This window comes from Tinamus guttatus, unplaced genomic scaffold (genome assembly GCF_059628265.1).
Source record: "Tinamus guttatus ecotype Peru unplaced genomic scaffold, ASM5962826v1 Tinamus_guttatus_pri_ptg000064l, whole genome shotgun sequence".
Lineage (NCBI taxonomy): Eukaryota > Metazoa > Chordata > Aves > Tinamiformes > Tinamidae > Tinamus > Tinamus guttatus.
In genome coordinates this window covers 517,710-539,943 of record NW_028288598.1, presented here as the reverse complement: position 1 = coordinate 539,943, position 22,234 = coordinate 517,710, and the positions used below count along the sequence as shown (strand labels likewise).

The following is a 22,234-nucleotide window of genomic DNA, read 5'->3' as shown; positions in this document are numbered from 1 at the left end:
TTAAAATGTTAGATACGCTGTTACGCATGGATGACAAAAATAAATTCCTTTAGTACGAACATCCCACTAATGTTTGTTTTTTTTTCTTATTCTGCCTTTAATGCATGCAGTAAATCTCAGTATTCATGTGGTCCTTTGATTATTATTTTCCAACATTCCCAAGATTTGTGTATGTAGTAGGGTAGTCCAAGATAGTAGGGCTAGACCATCCGTATCATCTGAAAAGACAGATACCTATCTATAAAAGGCAGGTTACTACCCTAAGCTTGACAAGCTTAAGCCAAGTGGTTTAACTCAAGATCAATACTGTATTAAGGGAGAATTTCACTAACGTGAAGGACTTAATTCTAGTGTTTGAAAACAGCAGCATAAAGTAGTGATAGATCTGAGTCTTCTTGTATCTCACTTTGCTTTCAGCCAAGATCATGCTCTCTTCTCTTCTCTCTCTCTCTCTTTTTTTTTTTTTTTAGGATAGGAAAATACAACAAAGTGGGTGGAAAATGAACATTCATTTTTTCCCTCTGCTGGGGAAGTGGGCCACATACCTGTGTTATTTAGGGTACAAAAACAGGGGATGAGGCCTTCCTTTTTTGCCTTGTAACATAAATGTGGTCTTCAGGGGCAGAGTTTAAGTCCTCAAGCAGTAGTTTTTAAGCAAAACTAACAGGGTCCAAACCCGCCCTGCAACTGCAGCAGAAGATGTGCTCCAGACATGATGAAGGCTCAGATGAGGCCCTTACAACAGCACATTATTTCCAGCAGAGGTTTTGTTCAGCTGGAGCCTAACTGCTATGCTCCTTCCTTGGGGATTTCTAAGGTGCACAAGTTTTGGGAGAGGAATTAACATAATCAGGCTTTGGCATGAGAAATTTCCTACCACGGCTGCACCATTGCCTGGGGAATCCCATGCTGAGGAAGCATCTGATTATTACTCTTTAGTTGACTAGATGAGGGCCATGTAAGCCCAGCTACACAGGCTCTGCTGAACTTCCTGAACACAGGCCAAAATAACTGCAGTGCCATGTAGGAAAGCTGGTTCTTGCTGCATTGCAATCACGGAATGCATCATACATTTCTTCTGGAGACACATTTTGCAGGGCTATAGGCCCTAGAGCTAAATATGCTAATTTGAGCTCCGTTTCAGTGACATAACGGGCATTTTCTTTTAACTTGCAGAAATGCCCTGGTTTAACCTCCAGAATGTGCTTTAATACTCCAGAGGGTAATTCCTTTTCTTTACCTGGGAAGACTATTAATATCTGTTCCTATGCAATGCTGATATTAACTGCACCACAGAAAATTCCTTACCAGACTTTTTGAATACATATTCCTTGCTTTAAAAGGAAAGAAAAGTCCTGACTTCGTACATTAAAAACTGTTAAATGGTTCTTCCTAAGCCCTGCTGGTCATGGAGTCCAGCCAAATCCTAGAGTAACAACATGGGATAACCCAAAGGCTGCTCCACTCTCTGCTTACAGCACTGTTTCTTCAGGGTTGACAAGAGCTCACTTACAAATAGTGTGTCTCTACTACAGGTCCTGAAAAGGAAAGTGTAAATTTTCTGCGCAGATGTTTTCTAGAAAAGTACGTAAACTAACACATTTTTCAGCTGTTGGCAAAATTGCTGCGGCATCTGGGGTAGAAATCTGCTCCCTTTCCTTTTCTGGATTGTGTTCGTGTAGGAATTGCATGGAGGAGTGGTCCCTAAGCAACAAACCCTACCTTCCAAGGCTCAGGAAAATGTACACAACATGAAAAATGAAAATATTTTCTAGTTCACCCCCGCTTCACAGCATGCTGCTGGGAGCAGAGAGACACCCCCTCTTTTTGATGCTTATGTAACAACCTCAGGGTATTTAGCTTCATGAGAGCTAGTCATTCCTTTATCAAAAAGGACAGAAATGCAACAGTGATTCCACTACAGATTATAGTTTTTCACATGGAATTTAAGTCTTTACACAGCAGAAGTCCATCCTATTTGTTGTTCCAAAATTAGGGCAGCTCAAAAAGATCATAACTTTATGTTATTCTTGAATCTATCTTCATACACCTATTCAAAAATTCAAAATTTCTGGTGAGAAAGTCTAATTCATGTGTATATCCCAGACAATACCACATGTGGATTTAGCCACAATTTATTGATCCTGTGCCTTACTGGGTCTGTCTTATAACAGGCGCAGTGAAAACAGGTCATGAAGTTTTACAGTATGCTTGGGGTGGTGGATTTCTGATGCATGCCTTTCTAAAATAGGGTGTCATTAGATCATCTTCAGTAAAAAACTACATTTCAATGAATTCCTTTATAAAAAGGGCTAAGAGCAAAGCTATCATCCCTTTACGCACTTGCCTCACATGTTTGTGGAATGAGGACACGTTGGCTCAGCCTGATGCTGAGCAGGAGCGTTACACCCTTTATGGAGCAAAAAAACAAAGGGAGGTTTGTGGATCGATACTGCTGATACCAGCAGTATTCCAGTCCAGTGCTGCCTTGACAGTAGAAATTAATGTTTCTCACTTACAGTCAGGCCTCCATTCTCCTTTCAGCGCACAAGGGTTTACGAGCCTAATATAAAGCCCACTGAAGTGAAAAGAAATCTTTTCTTCTAATGCGATGTGTTTCAGAACAGTTCAAATATTTATTATCAGCACTTACCGTGTTAGGCATAAATTTGTTGTTAGGACAACAACACACCTTTAAACATTGCCGAAACCTGAAATATTTAGGTTTTTTTTTCTTTTATATATCTAGCATTTATGTATATATATACGCATACATATATATATAGCTCTAGCTCTTAGCCACCCGTGTAATTATAAGCTTGGAACAATGATGAGACTATGCAGACACTACATAACCCTTTTAGCATTTGTATAAAGTCTTAGTTACTATCAGCCAAATTAACATCTTTTGTTTAAAAAATTGTTCACACTGCTTTTAATATGTTTCCAAACGCTAAAGTCATCCAGCACAAGAAAAACTGCAATAAAATGCAATACCAGGAGTTTTTTGTCCTTTCTCTTTTCTAGTGTATAGTTGCAAACTACAATACCCAGAAGAAATAAATGCAACAGGCCTCAGAATCTCAACTCATCTGAATGTAAGTTGGCTGCACTGTACTTTCAAAGCTCTGTGACAAATGTGATTCCACTTTGTTTCATCAGAGCAATGAAAAAATCACAGTGGATGCACCTCCAGAATTTCCAAGGACAACAGAATTTGCACCATATCCTGTAAGGCCTCACAGTCTAGTTGTAACTTTCAGGATCTGTTTTCCTCACTAGCAGAATTTTCTCCCTATACCAAAACTGCCAAGGCTTGTACAAAGCTTTTTGCTTTTTGATCCATCTGCCCAAACCTGGAGAGTCTCTCTATCTTCATTCAGCAAAACTTAATGCAGACCAGATTTTCACATTCAGATTGGCATCATTAAGACTGCTTTGATTGATAGCAAATAGTTTATCCAACTTTCACATATACAGCAAATAAACTTTTTGATGCTGCCCAACCTAAGAGCCAAGTTTTAAACAACAGACATCAGACAGTTCTTCAAAATACACTCAAGTATTTTCTAAGAATGGGTGAATTTCTGAAAAACATTTTGCCTAGCTCATATGCTGCAGTAGTACCTACATACCATCTGCCCCATGTGGGTTTCTAGCCTGCTGCCTCCTCCCCAGCCTTCGGGGTAGCAGAAAGTGCCCTTTCTTCCCCAGTTAACCTTGGCCCTTCTCCCACCGCCCTCCACAGAGACACCAGAGTGGTACTTTAGCTGACATACCAGAAGTTCTAGCTTCAAATAAAAATGCCGAGATACCTTGTTTGTCTTGCCTTCACCCTGCTGCAACACGTGAAGAGCATGGCTCTTTCAGGGCTTGGTGCGCACCCGGCACAGCCAGCTAGAGCACAAGCACATGCTGAGGTGGTTCAAACCATCAGTAAAATGGCAGCCTCCTCTGAGCATAAAGAGGAGCAGCCCTAATGTCAAGGCATTTAAGTTCTGTATCAGAAGCAAAACCTCTCCACTAGACTTGGGAAACCTGCTTAACCTCAGGGAGAAAAGCTCTGCAGCTGAGCTCAGCAATGAACTTGTCAGAGCAATCCCCCTCGGTGCAACCTGCCAGAGTGTGTACACCAAGAAAATCATCACCTATCCTCCGTCAGGCTCATTTCCCCCAGCGCTCCTCAGCTCCCCGCAGTGATCCTCAGCACCATGGGCACGCGCGGGCTCAGCCCTGGAACAGGAGAGTGGGGAGCTGCACGGCCTGCTTTTGTCGGCACAAATTACTATTAGCCAGACTATTTCAGTGGCTCTGAAACACTGCGACTGGCCCGTATGATCCTGGTGCTAGCACAGGTGGTGGGACAGACCAGAGTGGAAGCTGAAAAACATCCATATACCTGACATTAGCAGCATCATCTCTGTAAGCTCAAAGACAACAGCAGCAAGGGAAAAAGAGCTAGCCACAAGAAGGTAGGTGACAATTTGACTGTGCTGTATGGTTCCAGGCAACAGGGTAGCCTAGAAATCACTGATTTTGCAAAAAATACAGATTTCTACATTTCCAGATTTTCTTTGGTTTGAATATTTAAAGAAAAGAGTTGGTGAACAATAGGACAAGATACATTCACCTGCAGAATGTTCCAATTGTAAAAATTTCTGGACATTTTTCAAACTCATCATCTTGGATATGGGCTCTGACTGTCCTGGCAAATGATGAAGCGTTGGCATTTTCTGACAAAAAAAAAAGTCACATATTGCAGTGAGAGATGCATTTATTTCATACACAGGCTCATCATCAACTTAGAAAGACAGCTAGTACTTTCATTTTTTTCACAGGGAAAGTATATTTCCCCCCACCTCTGAAATCTCAGGTCAGATATAACCAACCTTTTTCCTCCTCCTAAGTATTTCTGTGTATGTCATGAGATGCACGCTCCACCCAAAGGAGCTGATTTTTTCTCCGAGCTCAGGGTGATTATGTGACTGGGTGCTAAGTACAATTACTGGCGCTGTGCAGGGGATACCTGTGCACATAGTACTCATTAGTGAAAAGTAGTCATCCCTCTCTGGCACCCTCCCTGCCCCTAATGCTGTGACTGTTGGCGTTGCTTGGAGAACGGGATTATCTGTGCTTCACAAACTCGGGCAGCTCCATTCCCATGCGCAGGGTAAGTACTCCAGGCTTCTCCAGAGCGAAGGCCGGGTGAGCAGCATCCGTGAATTTGTGCCTGATGGTGCACAGCAGCAGTCCTCTCTCTGCATTGAAGAACAACAGCTTGCCGCTGCTATAATCCAGCAGGATGCCGATCCTGGCAGGCTGTTCTGTCATCCGGACGTCGCTCAGTATGCTGGTGTGAAGAAATCTGTAAAGAAAACTGCAAGAAAATGGAAACCAAATTACAGCGAGCACCTTCTTTGTCATTTATCAGAAATTCCTTATCATTCCATTTACACCTATTAATAGGTTGTGCATATAGCAGTGTATCACGTGGCAATAGGGTTTTGCTCAGTATATAACCCTCCTACCTGAGCAAATGTGCCATTATTTCAAAGCTCTTGTTTGAGATTGATGTTGGGTTGTTGTGTTATTTTAAGGTGCATTATAAGATTTATTAAAGCAGCACAGGCTGTCTAAAATTCTTCTGTAGTTGTATTTTTCTTGCTATTGCAACTTGCAAAAATAAAGCAGACAAGTCCTCTGCACTGCCATGATTCTTGAACCTCACCAGTTCTGTTCACATGAAGGACAAGTAACCTCCCAAGCAGCTAGACTGATTCAGCTTTACCTGGTTTGTGCAGGACAGCACCGCATGAACCAAGAAGTATCATTCAGCCCCAATACATTGCCCTGTGATGTAGCCTCAGAGCAAATTCCAATCCTGTAGCTTCTGCAGGCAGAGACAACAGCTTCCCAGTAATGACGGCCCCGAGCAGGCAGCAGTTCACCCAGAACTGAAGGAAATCTATATGTGAAAAGGTATACAGTAATGTGAGTCTGGCGGTAGACCAACAATACTGTGATATTTCTTATAAACACATCATGCAGCAGCACCAAAAGTTACTAATGAATTAAACTCTGTTCTTTAATTACAGATTTTTATCGCAGATTTAAATGTTCTCCCTGGAAGTCAGATCATGTTCATGTTGAGATAAACTCATGTTGAGAACTGAGAACTATGAAACTTGACCCAAAAGCAAATGAAGCTAGCAAAGCATGGTGGTGGGAAGTGGGAATCTACAGTCAAATAGGAACTTAGAATTCCAGATTACATTTTAAGAAGCTCGTTCAAGTTGGAAAAGATAGGTGTTGTAAGTAGAGACAGTGGCAGTCTTACGTGGATTCAATTGCAACAATAAAAAGGTACTTAAACCAGTAATATCCCGTTCTGTTTTAAAAAGCCATATGTATGTGATACAACTGCGTGCGAGCTGACCTCTCTTTGTAGTCGAATAGTATGCCAAAATAAACAAATAAAATATTTGCAATAGGTGGAGCTAGCTTGGTACAATGTCTAACATACCCTCTTCATCTCCTACTGAGTTCTCTGAAGCCACAAATGCTTTTGAAAATGTTACCAGCAATGCTCTAAATGAAAGAGCAAAGTGAGAGGACTGATTATTTCTAACCACTATCAATTCAAAAATAAACCTACAATTTTGATCAGCCTGGAGCAGCAAAAAGCTGCTTCAAGGCTAAAGTTTTCTGAAGGATTAAACAGTGACTATGGACTGATGCAAATCCAGTTGTCCTGCTTTTTGACTACCGTGTTGACCTTCTGAGGAGGTTTCTCAGTGCAACATCAGACTCTTTCCAACACCTCTATCAGTGCACAATTGGCATTACTGAGGGGACACGATGTTGAATTCGGGGGTCTATGCGATAATATCCAGGGTTTGCATGACTGGAACAATTAGCTTTTGTCTACAAATCAGCTAGCCCTGGTTGAGTTACCCATAGATGAAGGTGGAAGTCAGGGCATCAGGGCAGGCCAGGAGCACTTGCTTGACTTGGTGGCTACTCACCCTGTGAACTGGGCTTTCTCAGGAAGGTGTATGACGGTGCCATCGTGGGAGAGTTGCAAAGCAGGATGAGCTGTGTCCCTCAGTACATGGAATCTAGTTCCTGTGCGCAGTTGATGACAAAGAAACACTAGCTCTGAGACACTGGCAACACTAACTTGAGATCAGTCACAAAATGTTAAGTAACGATTACTACCGCTTTAGTGGCACAGAATTGTACTTGCTGACAGGTAGGAGTGACAGAAAACTGGGTGAGAATGAGAAGACTCAAAGTTCAAAGTGAGATTGCAGTCTTATGGCAACTACGCCATAGATCATAACAGGTTGCATTATTTAGAAAACTTATTAGGTGACATGACATAGATGTCTTTCATATTAAAGAAGACTGAATCCTTTTTAATCAATTGATTTTTCAAAGTAGCAGATCTGAATTTTGAGGCTGATTTGGAGCCATATATAATTTAACAATATCTACCTGGAAATCTTCAAGTTTAAATCAGTTATTACATTTTAAAATGTGTTCTGCTTCGTTTCTCATTCCTGAGCCCCAAAGTCTGTAATTTTTTTATTTTACTTTTGGTTTTGTTTTAAATCATGGAATCTTCTATTTGAACGTGTTTTGTCAAACTCAGACTTAGATCCCTGAAGAATATTAATTCATTTTGTATCACTAACAACATCCAACAGCTTTGCTTCTGAGTTTGCACAACTTCTACATAAATTTACCAATTTCAAATGAAGTAGTCGCAGATTAAATCTGCTTCCTTTTATCTCAAAAGCATGGTTACTCCTGTAGCTGGAAATTCGCTAGAAAAATGCCATCTCTACCTGCTTTGTCCCTCCATCCCACTGTTCTGATAGCAGAAGAAGGTAAGCTACCTTTAGTCGAGATAAGAGCAGCTTCACTCTGTTCACTTGTCCCAAATGCATTGACAGCCCTCAGATAGAAGAAATAGTTCACATTGGGCTCCAGGGATACTTTCAGTTCACGTCTCTTTATTCCAGCAAAAGATCTGCAAATTGGAAAAGATTTTCCTACATGAAAATTCATATAGAAGTCCAAACCAGGAAAGAATAATCTATGCAACGTAGCCACCTAAGACTGTTGTTGACTACTGAAACAACAGACATCACAGGGGAACTCCAATAGGGAAAGGTGAGAGCTGTTTCACAAATAATCATTTTATTTAAAAGATCTGCCATTTTACCTGCAGCATCTGCCTTAGTCTGATAATTTTTCAGGCCTTTGTTCCTGCACTGCCTTGTCACACAGTGCAGTCATTTGGTGCAATGCTCACTTTATGTACATTTTGCAGTATAAGTCATCACACAAAATGCAAGCAGCACAGAATCAAATTCTCATCCTCCACCTGCAAAATGCCTGCAGTACAAAATGAACGAGCTTATGAAGAAAAAGCTTATAGTTAATTCAGCTGCATGGGAGTGAACCTACTTGCCATGCTGGTGCTATAGGAGTGCAAGTTCCAAATCCACGGAAACTGATGCTCTTATCTGAGGCTGCACAGAAGCCAGGCACTTCCTACTCTGAACTCCTTGCTCACAAACTGCTCAGTGACACAGATTTGGCTCTGACTCCCTCACTGCGCTGAGCTCTCCAAGAGGCAGCAGCAGGGCCACTGCCTTTGCACAGTGCCCTCCTTTGACTACATCTAATCCTTGCCTCAAAAGCTCCAGCCCTCGCATCCTCAGTCACTGATGTTTTGGCACACTCCAGGAAAATGAGAGTCAGCACCCACTCGATCTCCTCCACAGGCACTTTGAAGTGCCAATGAAAGTACTCTGGATTTCTAGAAAGATGCTGGCTTTTTCTTTTTGTTTTAATATATACTATCGCAAATATGAGAGACTGGCTTAACATATTCTTATATGTGGGATCCTGGTTGCCCTCATTTTTGCCTCCTATAATAATGACTAAGTTAAAGAGCATATACCGATTGCACTGTATACGAGGAGGTAAAAACTGTTTATCTGTACAGACCAGACAAATTCCCTTCACGAATGCTCGTAGGTGTCTTCAGGGAAGTATTTAATCCTCGAGTGCAATGCAGATCTTTTGAGACAACCCCCTGCCCTCCAGGCTGAGATAACCTCAGTGGTCCTGGGATGGGCTGAATGGAGGAGTCCTGCTCTGCTCTCCAGCAAATCCACGAAAGGGAGATACGTGGATACAGCTGGGGATTTATTCAAACACAGATGCAGAGCCAGGGCTGAGGCACAGCACAGCCTCTCTCCGTGAGCAGGCAGAAATACCTTCTGGTTTGCAGGTTTGCCGCTGCAGGCAGAGGCAGGACTGCCTTCAGCCCTCAGCCCTGGGCCTGGATGCAGACAGATGAAGGCCAGGACTTTGGAGAAGGAGAAGGGCACAGAGTGGGGGTTGGAAATGGAGCCCAGGAGGGTTAATGCCTCTGTGGTGAGCTAGATTAAACAAACCACCTTTTCCACCAGCAATTACTGTGACTCCACAAGAGGTGAGGTGGACAAGTCAGAGAAGATCCTTGCCATTCATTGACAATGACTGTTTTTCCCCAGCTGTCCCACCAGAGAGCAGTGCAAACTGAAGAATAATCAGTGCTCATCCACTAGGGTTCTTCTGCAAACGTCTGCTCCTGCAAGCAGATAAAGGCAAAATCCCACAGCTCTGCCTATTCCTAATTCCTCCATGTAGAATGCTTCATTTAGTAGGATGCTCTGCTGGGAAAAGAGGCTCTTCTGGATGCTTCACCTTCCTCATTAGTCTGTAACAGCTATTTTGTACTGATGGCTGTCATTAAAAATGATTGAAAACACTAGAGAGAAAAAAAAGCAGCAGGTGCTTCTGTGATCTTTCAATCTGGAAGAATTTCACAACGTCTGTCTGGTGCTACAATTGATGCAGTAAATAAAAGCAGAGGGGTTGTCCAAATTCGACAGCAATTACGTTGTTCTTCTCTCTCCTGCGAATAACAAATCCTTGACCGAGGAACATGTCAGCGAGGGACTCTGGCAAGTTCGTCCTCTCTTACAGGGAGGTTCAAGGAAGAGGGGCAAGTAAAGGTGTTAACTTCAATTTAAAGCTGAGAGCAACAGCATACGTCTTTTCCACTTTAATAGCAACACAGAAAAGGCTGGACTTTAAGTAGATCTGGTCAGTAAAACAGTGATCAGATTTTCCAATAATGCTCTCTGCTTGGTAATCTATTTTTGCCAGCTTTCAGCTTCCTAAGAATAAGAGCCCATCAATTTTAGCTATGATTAAGGCTTAAAACCAATCCTGCTGCTGCCAACTAATGAAACAGAATATGCCAACAAGAAGGAATTTCATTTGCAACACTCTGTTACCCTGGGCCAGCTCCAAGCTCACAGGAGGTTGAGTACAAAGAAGAAATAGGTCTTGCTATTGCCTCTCTTTCTATCTGGAGAATACAAGTGAGAGGGAAAGTGAATACTGAGAGCTCCCCAGGCTCTCAGCAATCATTGTAGTTGGTCATGCTCCCGGTTACTGCTGCAATCAGTAATAAAAACTTAAGGATGAAGAGAAAGTATGAACAGAGCCTTATAGATTGCTTCAAGCAATACAGGACAAGCACACAAGGAGGGAAAGGAAGATGCATTTATATATTCCTGACTGTGTTGGGGGGAAGATTGTTTCATTTCCAAGTGCTCACAACAAGCATTGCATTCAAATCTTCCTTGGGTCTAAAGCACTTAACTGTGTAATTTCCATCATGGAAGGATGAGTAATCCAACTGCAACATTTTTTCACCTATTTTTGACTTAAAATACACCTGCCTATTTTATAGATGAATGGAAATGCAATAACGTTACTGCCAAAGCACAATGCATCCTGTCTCTTAGCCACAATGCTAATGTTTCCACACTGTTCCCACAACATCTTGGTATCCTTATTTGATGTTCAGAGCATAAAGATTCAAGAAACATTTGAAGTGGAATGTTTTACGTATTTGTTCTTAATCCTTCACTTTATGGGGGCTCACAGAAGAATCTGTAAGTCTCAAAATTCAGTCTCCAAAGTTCAGATACTTTTCTGTACAAACCAGAGCAGGAAGGAAATGCTTGTTTCTTCACCTTTAAATTGCCAAGCAATATTAAATCAGTAATTGTCTGTAAGACTTGTGATTTAACTGTTTTTCAGGAAAGCTTATGCTGTCGTTTGTTGCATATCTCTCATCAGCATTTTCACCTAATTTCAAGAAAAATACACCTAGAGGATAATTTTTAATATTGTTTCAGCTCAGCAAATGATATGTGTCGTAGTGTTTCAGAATGCCCCCTACATTGTTGTTATAATTGTTTCTTCTCTCCACTATCCTACCAAAACTGTACTACTAGACCTGTGCTGATACCACTGATGTCAAATTAGAAGTGAAAGCATGAAGGCTTTTCAAGATATGTATAGAAGCACACACAAAGGCTGGAGAAAGCTCCTGAGGCTAAAAATAAAGAACAAGGTGCTCTGAGTTCCCTTCCAGCTGTGCCACATCCTTCCTTTCCTCTCGTTTGTCCCAATCGTAATTCTGACTGTTACAGCAGCAAAGCACCAACTACCGAGAGGTCCTCATTGCTGTTTTAGATGGCAAACTTGGCAGAGCAGAGAGGATGAGGAGTTCCTATTTTCCTCCCTTGCCCCCTGAGCTGGAAGGACAGTCATTTGGGCAAAGCACTGGGAGAGGGGTTTGCTCTCATCTTTCAGAAGTTAGAGCTGGTCCATGGGCAGATGGAGAATTTCAGTTGCAAGTGGTGTCAATCTCACACCGCTGATGGGGAGGAGGACACTCAGTCGGAAGAACCACACTTCCACTTTTATGAATTCATCACACACTGTACTAATTTCTGCCTCCCTGAGTCTTACAGATTTCTCATGATGTGATACATGGTTTCCATCTGAGCAGCCCACACAGCTAATCCCTGGACTACATTGCTCTCAGCTTTCCATCTTCCACCCACAGCTCCATTGACTTCTCAACACAAAGAAGCGGAACAACGAGCACACAGCAGAGCTCTGAAAGAAATATTTCAAAGGCTTCTAACCTGGCAAAAAGCAGCAACTCATGGAGGAGCTTTAAAACCACAGCAGCAGGCAAGGGATTCATTGTTGCAGAAGAGCAAAAATGATGGTATGTTGTATGTGGGAGCAATTTGGGAGGATGCTGCTTTCTTCAGGTGAATTGCAGAAGGCAACTGATCATCTCTGCCAGTACCTTCCTCGATTTTCGTTCATCATATCTGCTTTCTGTAGCGGGCTCCATGCTTGGCTGGTCCCCAAGACCAGCTCAGGAAATCTGTTCCCAGTCTCTCTTCTGGAGGGACAGATTCCAGGCTTTCAAAGAAAGAGGCTGGAAGAAACTATACTACTTCCAGGCCCAAGTGCTCCTAGGTGATTATAAAGACACAGTTTTATTCTACTTAATAGAGATACTCAGCATAGTGACTCTAAGCTCTTTCTATACCAAAAAAGATACTTAGGCAGCTCCAGAAAGCATCATAGCCTATCTAAAACCTCACTCTCCATCTGGAGCTATTTGTCTCACTTTATCAGCTACAGAAGGAATTAATTTCTAGCTCTAGCTTGCACTTCAGGAACCTTAGATAGGGGAAATACGGGCAGTATCCTCCATACTGTCGATGGTCTTTTTTTTTTTTATCTTGGCTTCATGCAAAAAAATAATTACAAATCTTAAGAAAAGCTGTCTCCTCTCATTCTGTACTACTAAAGGTTGAATTAAAGGTTATTCATATGCAGGTTGCTTTTGGAAAAGGAGAGAAGCATAGTTTTGAGGGGAAAAAAGTGGTAAAAGGTGGCCTTTGATACTAAGAAAAGAGGCGAGAAACCTTCTCCAGATATAGAGATTTCAGTCTATGAAATTCCGAGAAAATTCATAATTTTGTCCTGTCTGAGTATTTCACACTTTTCACAGTAAAGGCTGGATTCTACCCACAGAGAGGCCAGACAAGTCAAATGTGTCTCAATACAGTCATGAACATTTTCATTTTTGCCCAGATCCTTTGGAGAAAGAAATGTATGAGTTCTGACAGGGATCTCTATCTGACAGTCATCTCCACACAAGCAAACTGTCTGGTGTTAATGCCACCTCGCTCAGGGACTGCAGAAAGCAACACATTTTCTGTTTCAGATTTGGGAAGAAGCAATCTCAATTAACAAAAAATATACTTAAGTGCAAACACACAGCACAGGGCTTGGGAGCAGCTACACTGTCCCTGTGTGACAGCAACTTTGGCAGCTTGACAGGGACCTGATGGCCTCTTAAAATGTGTATGAAAAGGAGCATATCAGGGCTGTCCTTACAGAGCAGGGGAGCTGTGCAAGGCCCCCTTTATTTCAATTTCTCACCTACTTTTGCAAGGAGCAAGGCTCACAACATTGCACTGTCACAGACACCTACTAGAAGCTCGCGAACCCTTCAGTCCATCTTAACTAATTTTGATCACAAACGGCAGAGCTCTTCCCCAGCTATCTCATTTCTGCGAAGGTCAGGTAAACTGGACTATCTGAGGGAAAAAAGACCTTTGATAGTGTCTGCAGGGTGGGGACAGGCAGAAATCAGCCTGACGCTCCCACTGATCTCCACTCCTCAAGCTTCTTGCACTTCTTCAGCTCTACGTATGGTCATCAACAGCCAGAGGCTCCTTGATCTTCTTTTCTCCAACGAAGGCTCAGTAGTGCCAGGCACAGGCTCTGCCCAGGTCAACAGCAGTGAATCTCTGCTATCACTCACATTATGCACCAGGCTTGCTCCTCTCTCACTTCCCAGGAAGAAGACAGCAAGCAAAGTGAAGGCTTCCCCATCCCACCCCATCCCATCCCAGTCCTCACTGCCCTCCACAGCTGGGGGCTGTGGCGACTGCAGAGGAGGGATTTCTCTCCTGGGGAGCACAGTACTGCAGCTTTTGGCTGATTGCAGACAGCACAAAGTCTTCAAGGCTTCACCCCTAGTGCAAGGCGCTCCTTGGTTATGCAGAATAAAACGAAAGTATTTCTAGGTCTCTCAGCTTAAGCTCATAGATTAGCATCTGGCCTCTCAAGTCACCAGTGCACAGAAGCCGATTTCTGCTTCGCCCGGTTCAAGACAGAGTAATCTCTTATGCAGAAGCTGCAATGTGGAGAGGAGCGCGCTCCTCAGCACCCATCTGACCGCTGCGTGCGGCGCTCGGCACTGACCTGAGGCCCTCTCCCTCGGGCGAGCGCTGCGGGCAGTACTCCAGCGTGAAGGAGCGCGGCGCGTGCGGGCCGGGCCGCCAGCGCACGGTGGCCGTGTCCCAGCACACGGTGCAGTCCTCAGCCCTGATCGCAGGGACGGCAGGTGCTGCGGACACAAGGACAAGTTGCTTATTTGTGGTTCAATATCATTTTCCTCTACAGTTCAAAGGCAGAGGGCAACATTAGGGAAGAAAAAAACATGCCAGGAACATTGCTGTGTGCATTTGTGCAATTCTGCCCATATTTAGCCTATCTGTGCAGATTTTTCTGCCCTTCCTTGAGCATGTTTGTCCATTTCTGCCACGTTTCAAGGAACAGAGCAGAAAGGCAGGACCAGGACAGCTTCCCCCAGATTAGCTCCCTCCCATTCCAGGCAGTCCCTGCATGAAATGCAGCAGAAGCAGATGTGACGCTGCAGAAGTTGGGCTGAAACATTGACTTGCTGCTTAATTATGTCCCCTATATATTTGCAAAGCAGATACTAAAATTTGGACCTATAATTTCTCCTTTTTAAAGCCTCAGTTTGAGAACTACAGGCCCAACTGCAAAGATAGCAAATGAATATAAAATAGCACACTGAATGCAAGCAATCAAAAGCTATTGTGTGAAATAGCACGTCAGACATTGTAGCCTGAAAAGGGGTGTTATATTCACATGATTTATCTCTTCCCAGGGAAGAGCAACATACATGACCCTCTTACAATCTGTTATTGACATTCCTATGAACAGCCTTAACTGTCCATTCTTAAGTCAATTCTTAAAATAAATTTGATGACTTAAAATAAAAGGCCACAGAGAAGTTATTTTGTTTTTAAAGTCAGATTTCAAACAGGATGCCTACAAAAATGGAAATTAGCCTAGATAACCTTACAGATTTGCAACCAACCTTCGAATTACATTCTGTGTTGTAGCACAAATAATTTCTTGTTAGAAAACACCCGAGCAGACGAGGGCAGGATGAGAGTGCCCACAGAGAGTTTGTAGGGGCAACCTATATGGTCCCCAGATGCTGATGGTACTGGGTGAGCACCACATCTGCTCAGTGGCATTCCTATGGGGAAAGGTCCAAACAACAGGAAAAGATCCAGCTTCAATCCACTAATAATGTATTTATGGACCATAACTGAATGTATCAGCAAAGCATTTGCTTGTATGTACTGTCTTCTCAGTGAATTACTGAAAATAAATTATTTAAATTCTTTCTTCTGAGTTCTTAAATATTAGTAATTTGGTTACCTGAAGAATCAGAGTATTCTAGATTAATGTCAAAAACAGCTTGCCTCTGTAGCAACACACTGAAGAATTGGTTTCAGTCACTACTGCTCATCTTTCCACCTTTGGTGTTAAGGGGACACAACAGTTTTGTCAGTGCTTCAGCAATGCTCCCACAGATCTACCTGGCAGCTTGGCAGGGAGGGTTTTATGAGTTTAATTTGAACTAGCTTGTTTGTCTTCCTAAAGAAAGAGGCCAAAACATGCCAAAGACTCTAAGAAACTAACCCCTTCAGAAGGCGTGAGTTTTGAGGAAAAGAAGGGTGAATATGAGGCCAAAAACAATGACTTCAGAGAGGTGACAGCCCTTTCAAAACTATTTATATGTTAGAAATGACTCATTTTTGACCATTTGAGGAGATTTCTGCAGCAAGCTCTTCATTGTTGATATATAGTAAAATCAGAATTTCTGCTTTTGAGTGTTTTAAAAAATCGTATTTGCTAAAAATATGAACTAAAAATTGAATAACAGAGTACTGCCCAAAAATATGAAGTCCAATGGATCAAGCAAAAGATTTGAAGATAGCTTGCTTTCAAATGATTTTAGCAATACTCTCAGTGCTCTACAGAGTTACTTCACTATGAAATTGTTAAATATCCTTGTCCGTGTTTTATAAATCCATGAACCTATTGATCATTTTTACTCTGCAGCACTAAAAAAACCCCCAAAAATCATCTAACAAGAGGCCTCAGTGTCTAGAACATAGGCTACTTCACCCTACTCATAATTCAAGATGCAACAGTTTTGCCAATACAAATTACTTAAGAAATTAAATCTCAGAAAAAATTAATCAGTCAAGTGAAGCTCCTAAGCAATACTCATCATAATTTATACCACTTAAACAGCAGCAGAGTCTCTCAGCCACACCTGAGATTTGTGCCCCACTGCGCTAGACGCTGCATAGAGCGGCTATAAAGCAGGCCTTCCCCTAGGAGATTCATCATTTAAATCAAGGCAACACAGATGTACTTGGAAGGATGGCAGGGAGGCAAAAAACGCAGCGATCTCCCATATCTTCCCAAGGCAAGGTGACAGCATGGAGCAGCTGGGTGGCTTTCCCGGAGCTGCCCCACAGCCTTGGGGCACACAAGGAAAATTGATAACATGCCTTCCAATGCTCCCAGCATGAGGCCTGGGATTTAAAATGTCTTCATATCTGAAAATTTTCAACTTCCCTCCTAAGAACAATTTTACTGCTATCTTTTCACAAAAAGGCAAACGTTATTATATGTTTCCTATGATCTGCCAGATGGACTAAATGAGAGAACTTCTATTTTACTAACAGTATGACCTAAAATTTGTTGAGAAACCTGAAGCCTATAATAACCAAACGCCAGAATATATACATACCTGTTTTAAAAATGGCTTTTTCACTGGGTAAGCTACATCCTGTGCAGTTCACAGCCATGACCCACACACTGTAGCAGTGATCTGGCTCCAGGTCCTCCAGAATGCAGTGACTCTCTTTCACCGTCACTCTGTATTCTTCCACCAAAGCTACGAGAAACACATACACAGAGCCAGGCCATGATACTCATGGACTCCATTTGCAGGGCCTCTGATTTCTCCTGGCAACTAATATGTAAAAAAGAGTTAACTGCAAATCCAGAAGATGTTACTAGCCAATGTGTTACTCTATGTTTTTCTCAAAATCAGTTTGGATAGAAAGTTTTTGATCTGCCCTTGAGTTTGTTGCCCTCAAATCCCACAGTAGTCTTCAGTATGATAGGCTGCAGATTGGGGACTTGCAATCAAGAATTGTCAACTCTGTTTTCCCCTCTTCGGAACATAATTTCTCATGATGGAACTTGTCCGATGCATCCTTCAGTGCACAGTTGCACACACAGATTTAAGCAGAACCCAGGTGCTTTAAGTGATTCTATGATTAGCTTAAGCTTTCAAACGAGCAAACATTTCAAATCCTCTTTTCTCAATTTCCATACTTAAGAATTAAAATATCTTAATGTCATTTTTAAATGACACTGTACCCACATGTAGAAATACTGCATTTCTGATTATCCTTTCTTGTCCTAGTTTATTAGGATACATTTCCAAAGTATATGCAGGAACCTAAATTCCTAATCAAGCCCTTCCTTTTGGGAGCTCTGTCTCTGATTCCTGTAAGTATCAAAAGTGCAATGGCGACACATCCACTCTGACAGTTGGGCCACTTCCATGAAGTGCCTAAACAGAGATTTTGCAGCCTCTTTGCCAGGAACCATTCTGCACTTTGTGGACCAAAATATTTACCTTTTACTTTGGGAAATGAAGGGGAGGAGGAGGAATGGCATCCAGTTTATGCTCTTCTCCTCAATTACTTGCCCTTAGTCCTATGCAGAATTTATTCACAGTCCCCTTATCACTCAGCTGTGTGTCCCTGCCCTGTACAACCGACTCTGCTCTTAAATAAGACCACGGCAGCAAGGACTGCAACCACATAGGTGAGAGGCAGGTGGCTACGCACCACTTTGGTCTCTGTTAGCTTGAGGCTCCTCCATACAATAGACCTGGAAGCAGTCGATAGCATCCCCTTCGTTCACAGTCCAGTAAACCGCGATGGAGGTACTTGTGGCTGAGTTTGGTTCCTGAGCTATCAGAGTTGGAGTCTGTGGAACTAAAAGAAAAAAAAAACCTTTAGTTGTTATTCATACTCACATATTTTGGGCCAAATTAACTACACATTAATTGTGATACAATCAGAATCCTTATTTTCACCCAACTACCAGCATTTGAGAGGACAATCAGTCAACACTGGTGAAGTTTTTGAGTAATATGTTCATATAAAATAAGGAAGAAAAAATGTAATTGTTCAGCATGGGATTCTGATTGCCCATTCCCCTCACAGCCCTGCCCAAATAAGATGCAGTAATGGTAATGCTTGACAAAATAATCTTGAACCAGAATACTTAGCCATGTGCCTGAGCTGGATGAAGTGGAGATGAAGACAAAAGTGGGGCTCAGGGGTGGTGTGTGAGGAAAGGAGCTTATCCTTTCTCCTTGCTCATAGCAAATAGTGTAAGATGCCTCCCAGGTGAGAGGGCAAGCCTGCAGAAGAACGGAGTCTCCAGCAGATGCAAATGTAACCATTCCCCAGAGAGGTGGCTAGGAAAAGGAACCAGCACACTGGGGGAAATAGTTTGTCAGATCCACATAAACCTTGGCCACATCAGGGCTGTGAAAAGAGGTAGGAAAAAGAAGCCCAGCCTTCTCATACTTTGTGTGCTGGGGCAGAGGCTCTGGGGAGCAGGTCCACCGTGTGCAGGGTGCAGGTTCAGGAACAGGGCTCCTGCCAGCACAGCAGTGATCCCTGGAGACCTGCAGGAGAGAGGGACCTTCGCGGGCAGCAGAGCCCGAGATCTCTATTGGCCAGAGAAGCCTAAAGCTCACCAGACCCCCCATGCACATCCCTCAATAAAGTACTCCCTAAAATTCTCATAAACACCCTGGGCTTTGCCTTCTGACTTGCACAGATCCATCCTTGGACAGGACAGAAGGACAGGAAAGAAAGAACCAACTCCATACACCTCCCCCTGTTTACTGTTAAAGTGATTGCAGTGAACAAAAATATGGTGCTCTCTCATCACCCAGTAATACACCCATATTGTGTGCATTTGGTAGACACCGATCAGAAAGCTTTGCTTCTTTCAGTTATCTTCACAATAATGATGATGATCCTCTGTGGCACAAGCAAGGCAAATGTAGATGCTGGATGTTTCCTTATGATTTATGAGAAGAACTTGAAGTACAGTAACATTACATCTGCTTCCCATTGAAAAAAATCCTTCTCATTGCTAAAAAAAAGCATATTTTGTCTCTTAACTGTGTCTAGATTTGACCAATTTAAAAATCGATAATCTTTAGAGAAGGACTTCCTTTCAATGGACCCAGTGGTAGACCTTTTTTTTTTTTTTTTTTTCCCCCGGGAAGTTGCGTAAAATGTTGTTTATGATTACAGACATCCCATAACTTGAAATGTACTATTCCAGAAGATTTCAGAAGAACTTCTGAAAAAAAAATATACATCAAAATTAAGTTTGGAAACACTGAAAGAAAGAGGATTTCTAATTTTCTTTTGCATAATATGAAATAAACTTTTTGAAAGAAGCAATTTATAGCAAGAAGTTGAGTTGTTCTCTTCAGAAAGAGAACATTTCTCTATTATCAACAGGCTGATCCTCCTTTTTAAGGAAATTTAGAATGGAAACATTTTCACCTCAAGTTTGTTTGACCAAATGACATTTTCCAATAGAAAAGTGGGTCATACTTTGATCAGTTTCAGTTTTCACTTAAGTATTGGGGTATAAAGGCACTCTTCCTTTGTCTACCTGCTCTCCACAGCACTCAAGAGGGCAAAATTATAGTCTGAAATATTTCATAGAGACATTTATACCATTTACTTGGTTTTGTGGATTTGAAGGAGGACTGCAGTTATGTTCCTTGATGACTTCAATAGAAGATTGTTGCCATCAGCAAAGGTCATCATCATCTTCTGTAAATGGGAAGGCCTCATGGCAAGCTTTGGAAATAATAATGTTCTGATTTTGAAATTATTCCCGCCATTTGTCTAACAGACATTAATTTCTATTGTGTTCAAGGGCATGTTTTTTGATGTGCATGGACTAACAACAGTAATTCATGCTGCATATATATAAAAAGAAGAAGGATTTGAGGGAAAAGGACTTTTTGTGGATTTGGAACACTGTTGGAAATGGGAGGTATTTTGAAGAAAGATGTTTCTGAAGTGATAGAAGTTCTATGAAATTGCTCAAAGATTGTTCCTTCTGAAGGAAAAATGCATGGATTGGGGAAGTGTGGTAAATTCACATCTGTTTCATTAACAGGTTTCAGTCAAAACAAATTCTGAGAAAGCTTGGCATTTGCCTTCAGCATTTGACAAATGATGTCTTCAAGGTTTTCAAATCCAAATAAAGCTTTCTGTATGCATTCACCTCTATTTGCTTTCAGGAAAAAGGCAGAAAGTTGAAAAAGTATATATTTTTAATTCACTGCTCATCAAAATAAAAATCAAAATCACAATAGCAATTATCCCCCTGGTAGGGGAAGAGAAGGATGAAAATCATGTATTTTAAAAAGAAAAGAGAAGAATGTATGAAAGATGAGGAGTTTTGAAGGTCAGTTGCTAGTGGACAAACTCATTTATCTTCAGTTTGTCAAAGCAAAGCCTGGAGCCACTTGTGTTCCGCAAACACAGTAGCTAAAGTGCACTGAAAAGCAGATCTCAGGAGTATGGGGAGGAAATGTCTGAAATGACCCATGGGAAAAGGAAATACAGAAAGATAAAACAAGTCTGTTCACACGTATGACCTTGCTGGAAGGTAACAGTAGAGGAGGAAAGATTGGTACTCACAGAACCCATGAGACTGCAAGGGAGAATCAAACCATGATAGATAGCACATTTTCCTCACTCCATTTACAGTGGCTGAGAGCAGGTTACAAAGATCTCTTAGTCTGACTTCCAAAAGAAATGAAGCTCAGATACATGAGTGTCAACCCAAGCTCACCGGCTAAGTTCTGAAGTCCTCAGGGAAATTCACATAACTTTGTCAAGGAAGAAAAGGTATTGAGATATTCGGTACCTATAAATCTAATAAAAGTAAATGGCTGTGTGGAGAAAAGTGGTGCTCCATGTGGAGACCGCAGCATGCCCTCGGATTGTATGAGACTCCAGAGAACCTGCAGAATTCTTCCCTGATGGGATCTATCTGTTATAGAGCAACCACTTCCCGTCGTGTGCCCGTGTGGAGGGAATAGAGGGTGCCTGGGCTCACGCAGCGGAATCGACCTCCTCCTCGTCCCAGCTCTGCTGCCCACACCAGCTCCACGGGGCCTCCCTGCGCAAGCAGCTCAGCAGACTTTGCCTCTGCCTCATGTCTACCTGCCCATGAGCAGAGAGCAAATTCTCTGGCCTCTGGCGAGGAACTTGTTGTCATTTTAAGGAACAGATATTTAAACTGATGCAATCCCACATTTTAGCACTTTCCCCTTTGCTGCTCATCTTAGTGTCCTACTACAAGCCAAACACTTGCGCACAATTAGACTTCATTTCACATTCAACTCTGATTGCTAATTATACGGTTTGCAAATTTATACTTCTCAAATAGATTCTGTTTTTAGCTTTCTAAAATTTCCAAAGCGTTGCCAAAACATTAGCTTTTCCAAAGAAGATATTCAGAGATTCTTACCAGCCAGGTGATTTAAGGGGGGCTGGTCACTTTTTCCTGGGCTGTCTGCATAGTGTTCAAAAAGTGAAAATGAACTGGGCACCTTTTCTAAGGAGAGAGTGGTATCCATCGCAGAAAGTAACCTATTTGGAAAACAACAACAACAACAAAACACATACCCATATATCCCTGTAGTGTTGCATAGTGTTCAAGGGCCAAAAGCAAAGAACACGTGACATACACTCCTCTAAATATTTCCCAAGGACAACAAGCAAGGAGAAGCTGTTTTCCTAATTTTGAATATTTAGCACGCATTATGGTTTTACATAAGGAGCATAGTAAGAATGAACACATTTTGTGTGTTTGATCCATAGGAATGACCAAAATCTCCAGAATATCAAAATCCCCAAGAATACAGTGATTTGGATTTACTAACACAGTGCCTTTAAAGGTTACACACATTAGAGCTAAGGCAGCTGATTCCAGAGACATAGTGTAAAGCAGCTGCTTCTGACAAGCA

General features: G+C 42.1%; 1 protein-coding gene across 1 annotated transcript in view; it reads right to left on the bottom strand.

The window, feature by feature from the left end:
• Positions 1–5,124: 5,124 nt before the first annotated feature.
• CMYA5 (cardiomyopathy associated 5) overlaps positions 5,125–22,234 on the bottom strand; it is a 39,352-nt gene continuing 22,242 nt past the window's right edge. Inside the window, exons 6-13 of the mRNA XM_088519614.1 lie at positions 21,736–21,857; positions 17,997–18,146; positions 16,883–17,029; positions 14,221–14,365; positions 7,902–8,035; positions 7,026–7,125; positions 5,789–5,965; positions 5,125–5,377 (exon numbers count right to left, since the gene is read on the bottom strand). Of these exons, the coding sequence (XP_088375740.1) occupies positions 5,125–5,377; positions 5,789–5,965; positions 7,026–7,125; positions 7,902–8,035; positions 14,221–14,365; positions 16,883–17,029; positions 17,997–18,146; positions 21,736–21,857 (1,228 nt within the window). The remainder of the gene's footprint in view (positions 5,378–5,788; positions 5,966–7,025; positions 7,126–7,901; positions 8,036–14,220; positions 14,366–16,882; positions 17,030–17,996; positions 18,147–21,735; positions 21,858–22,234) is intronic.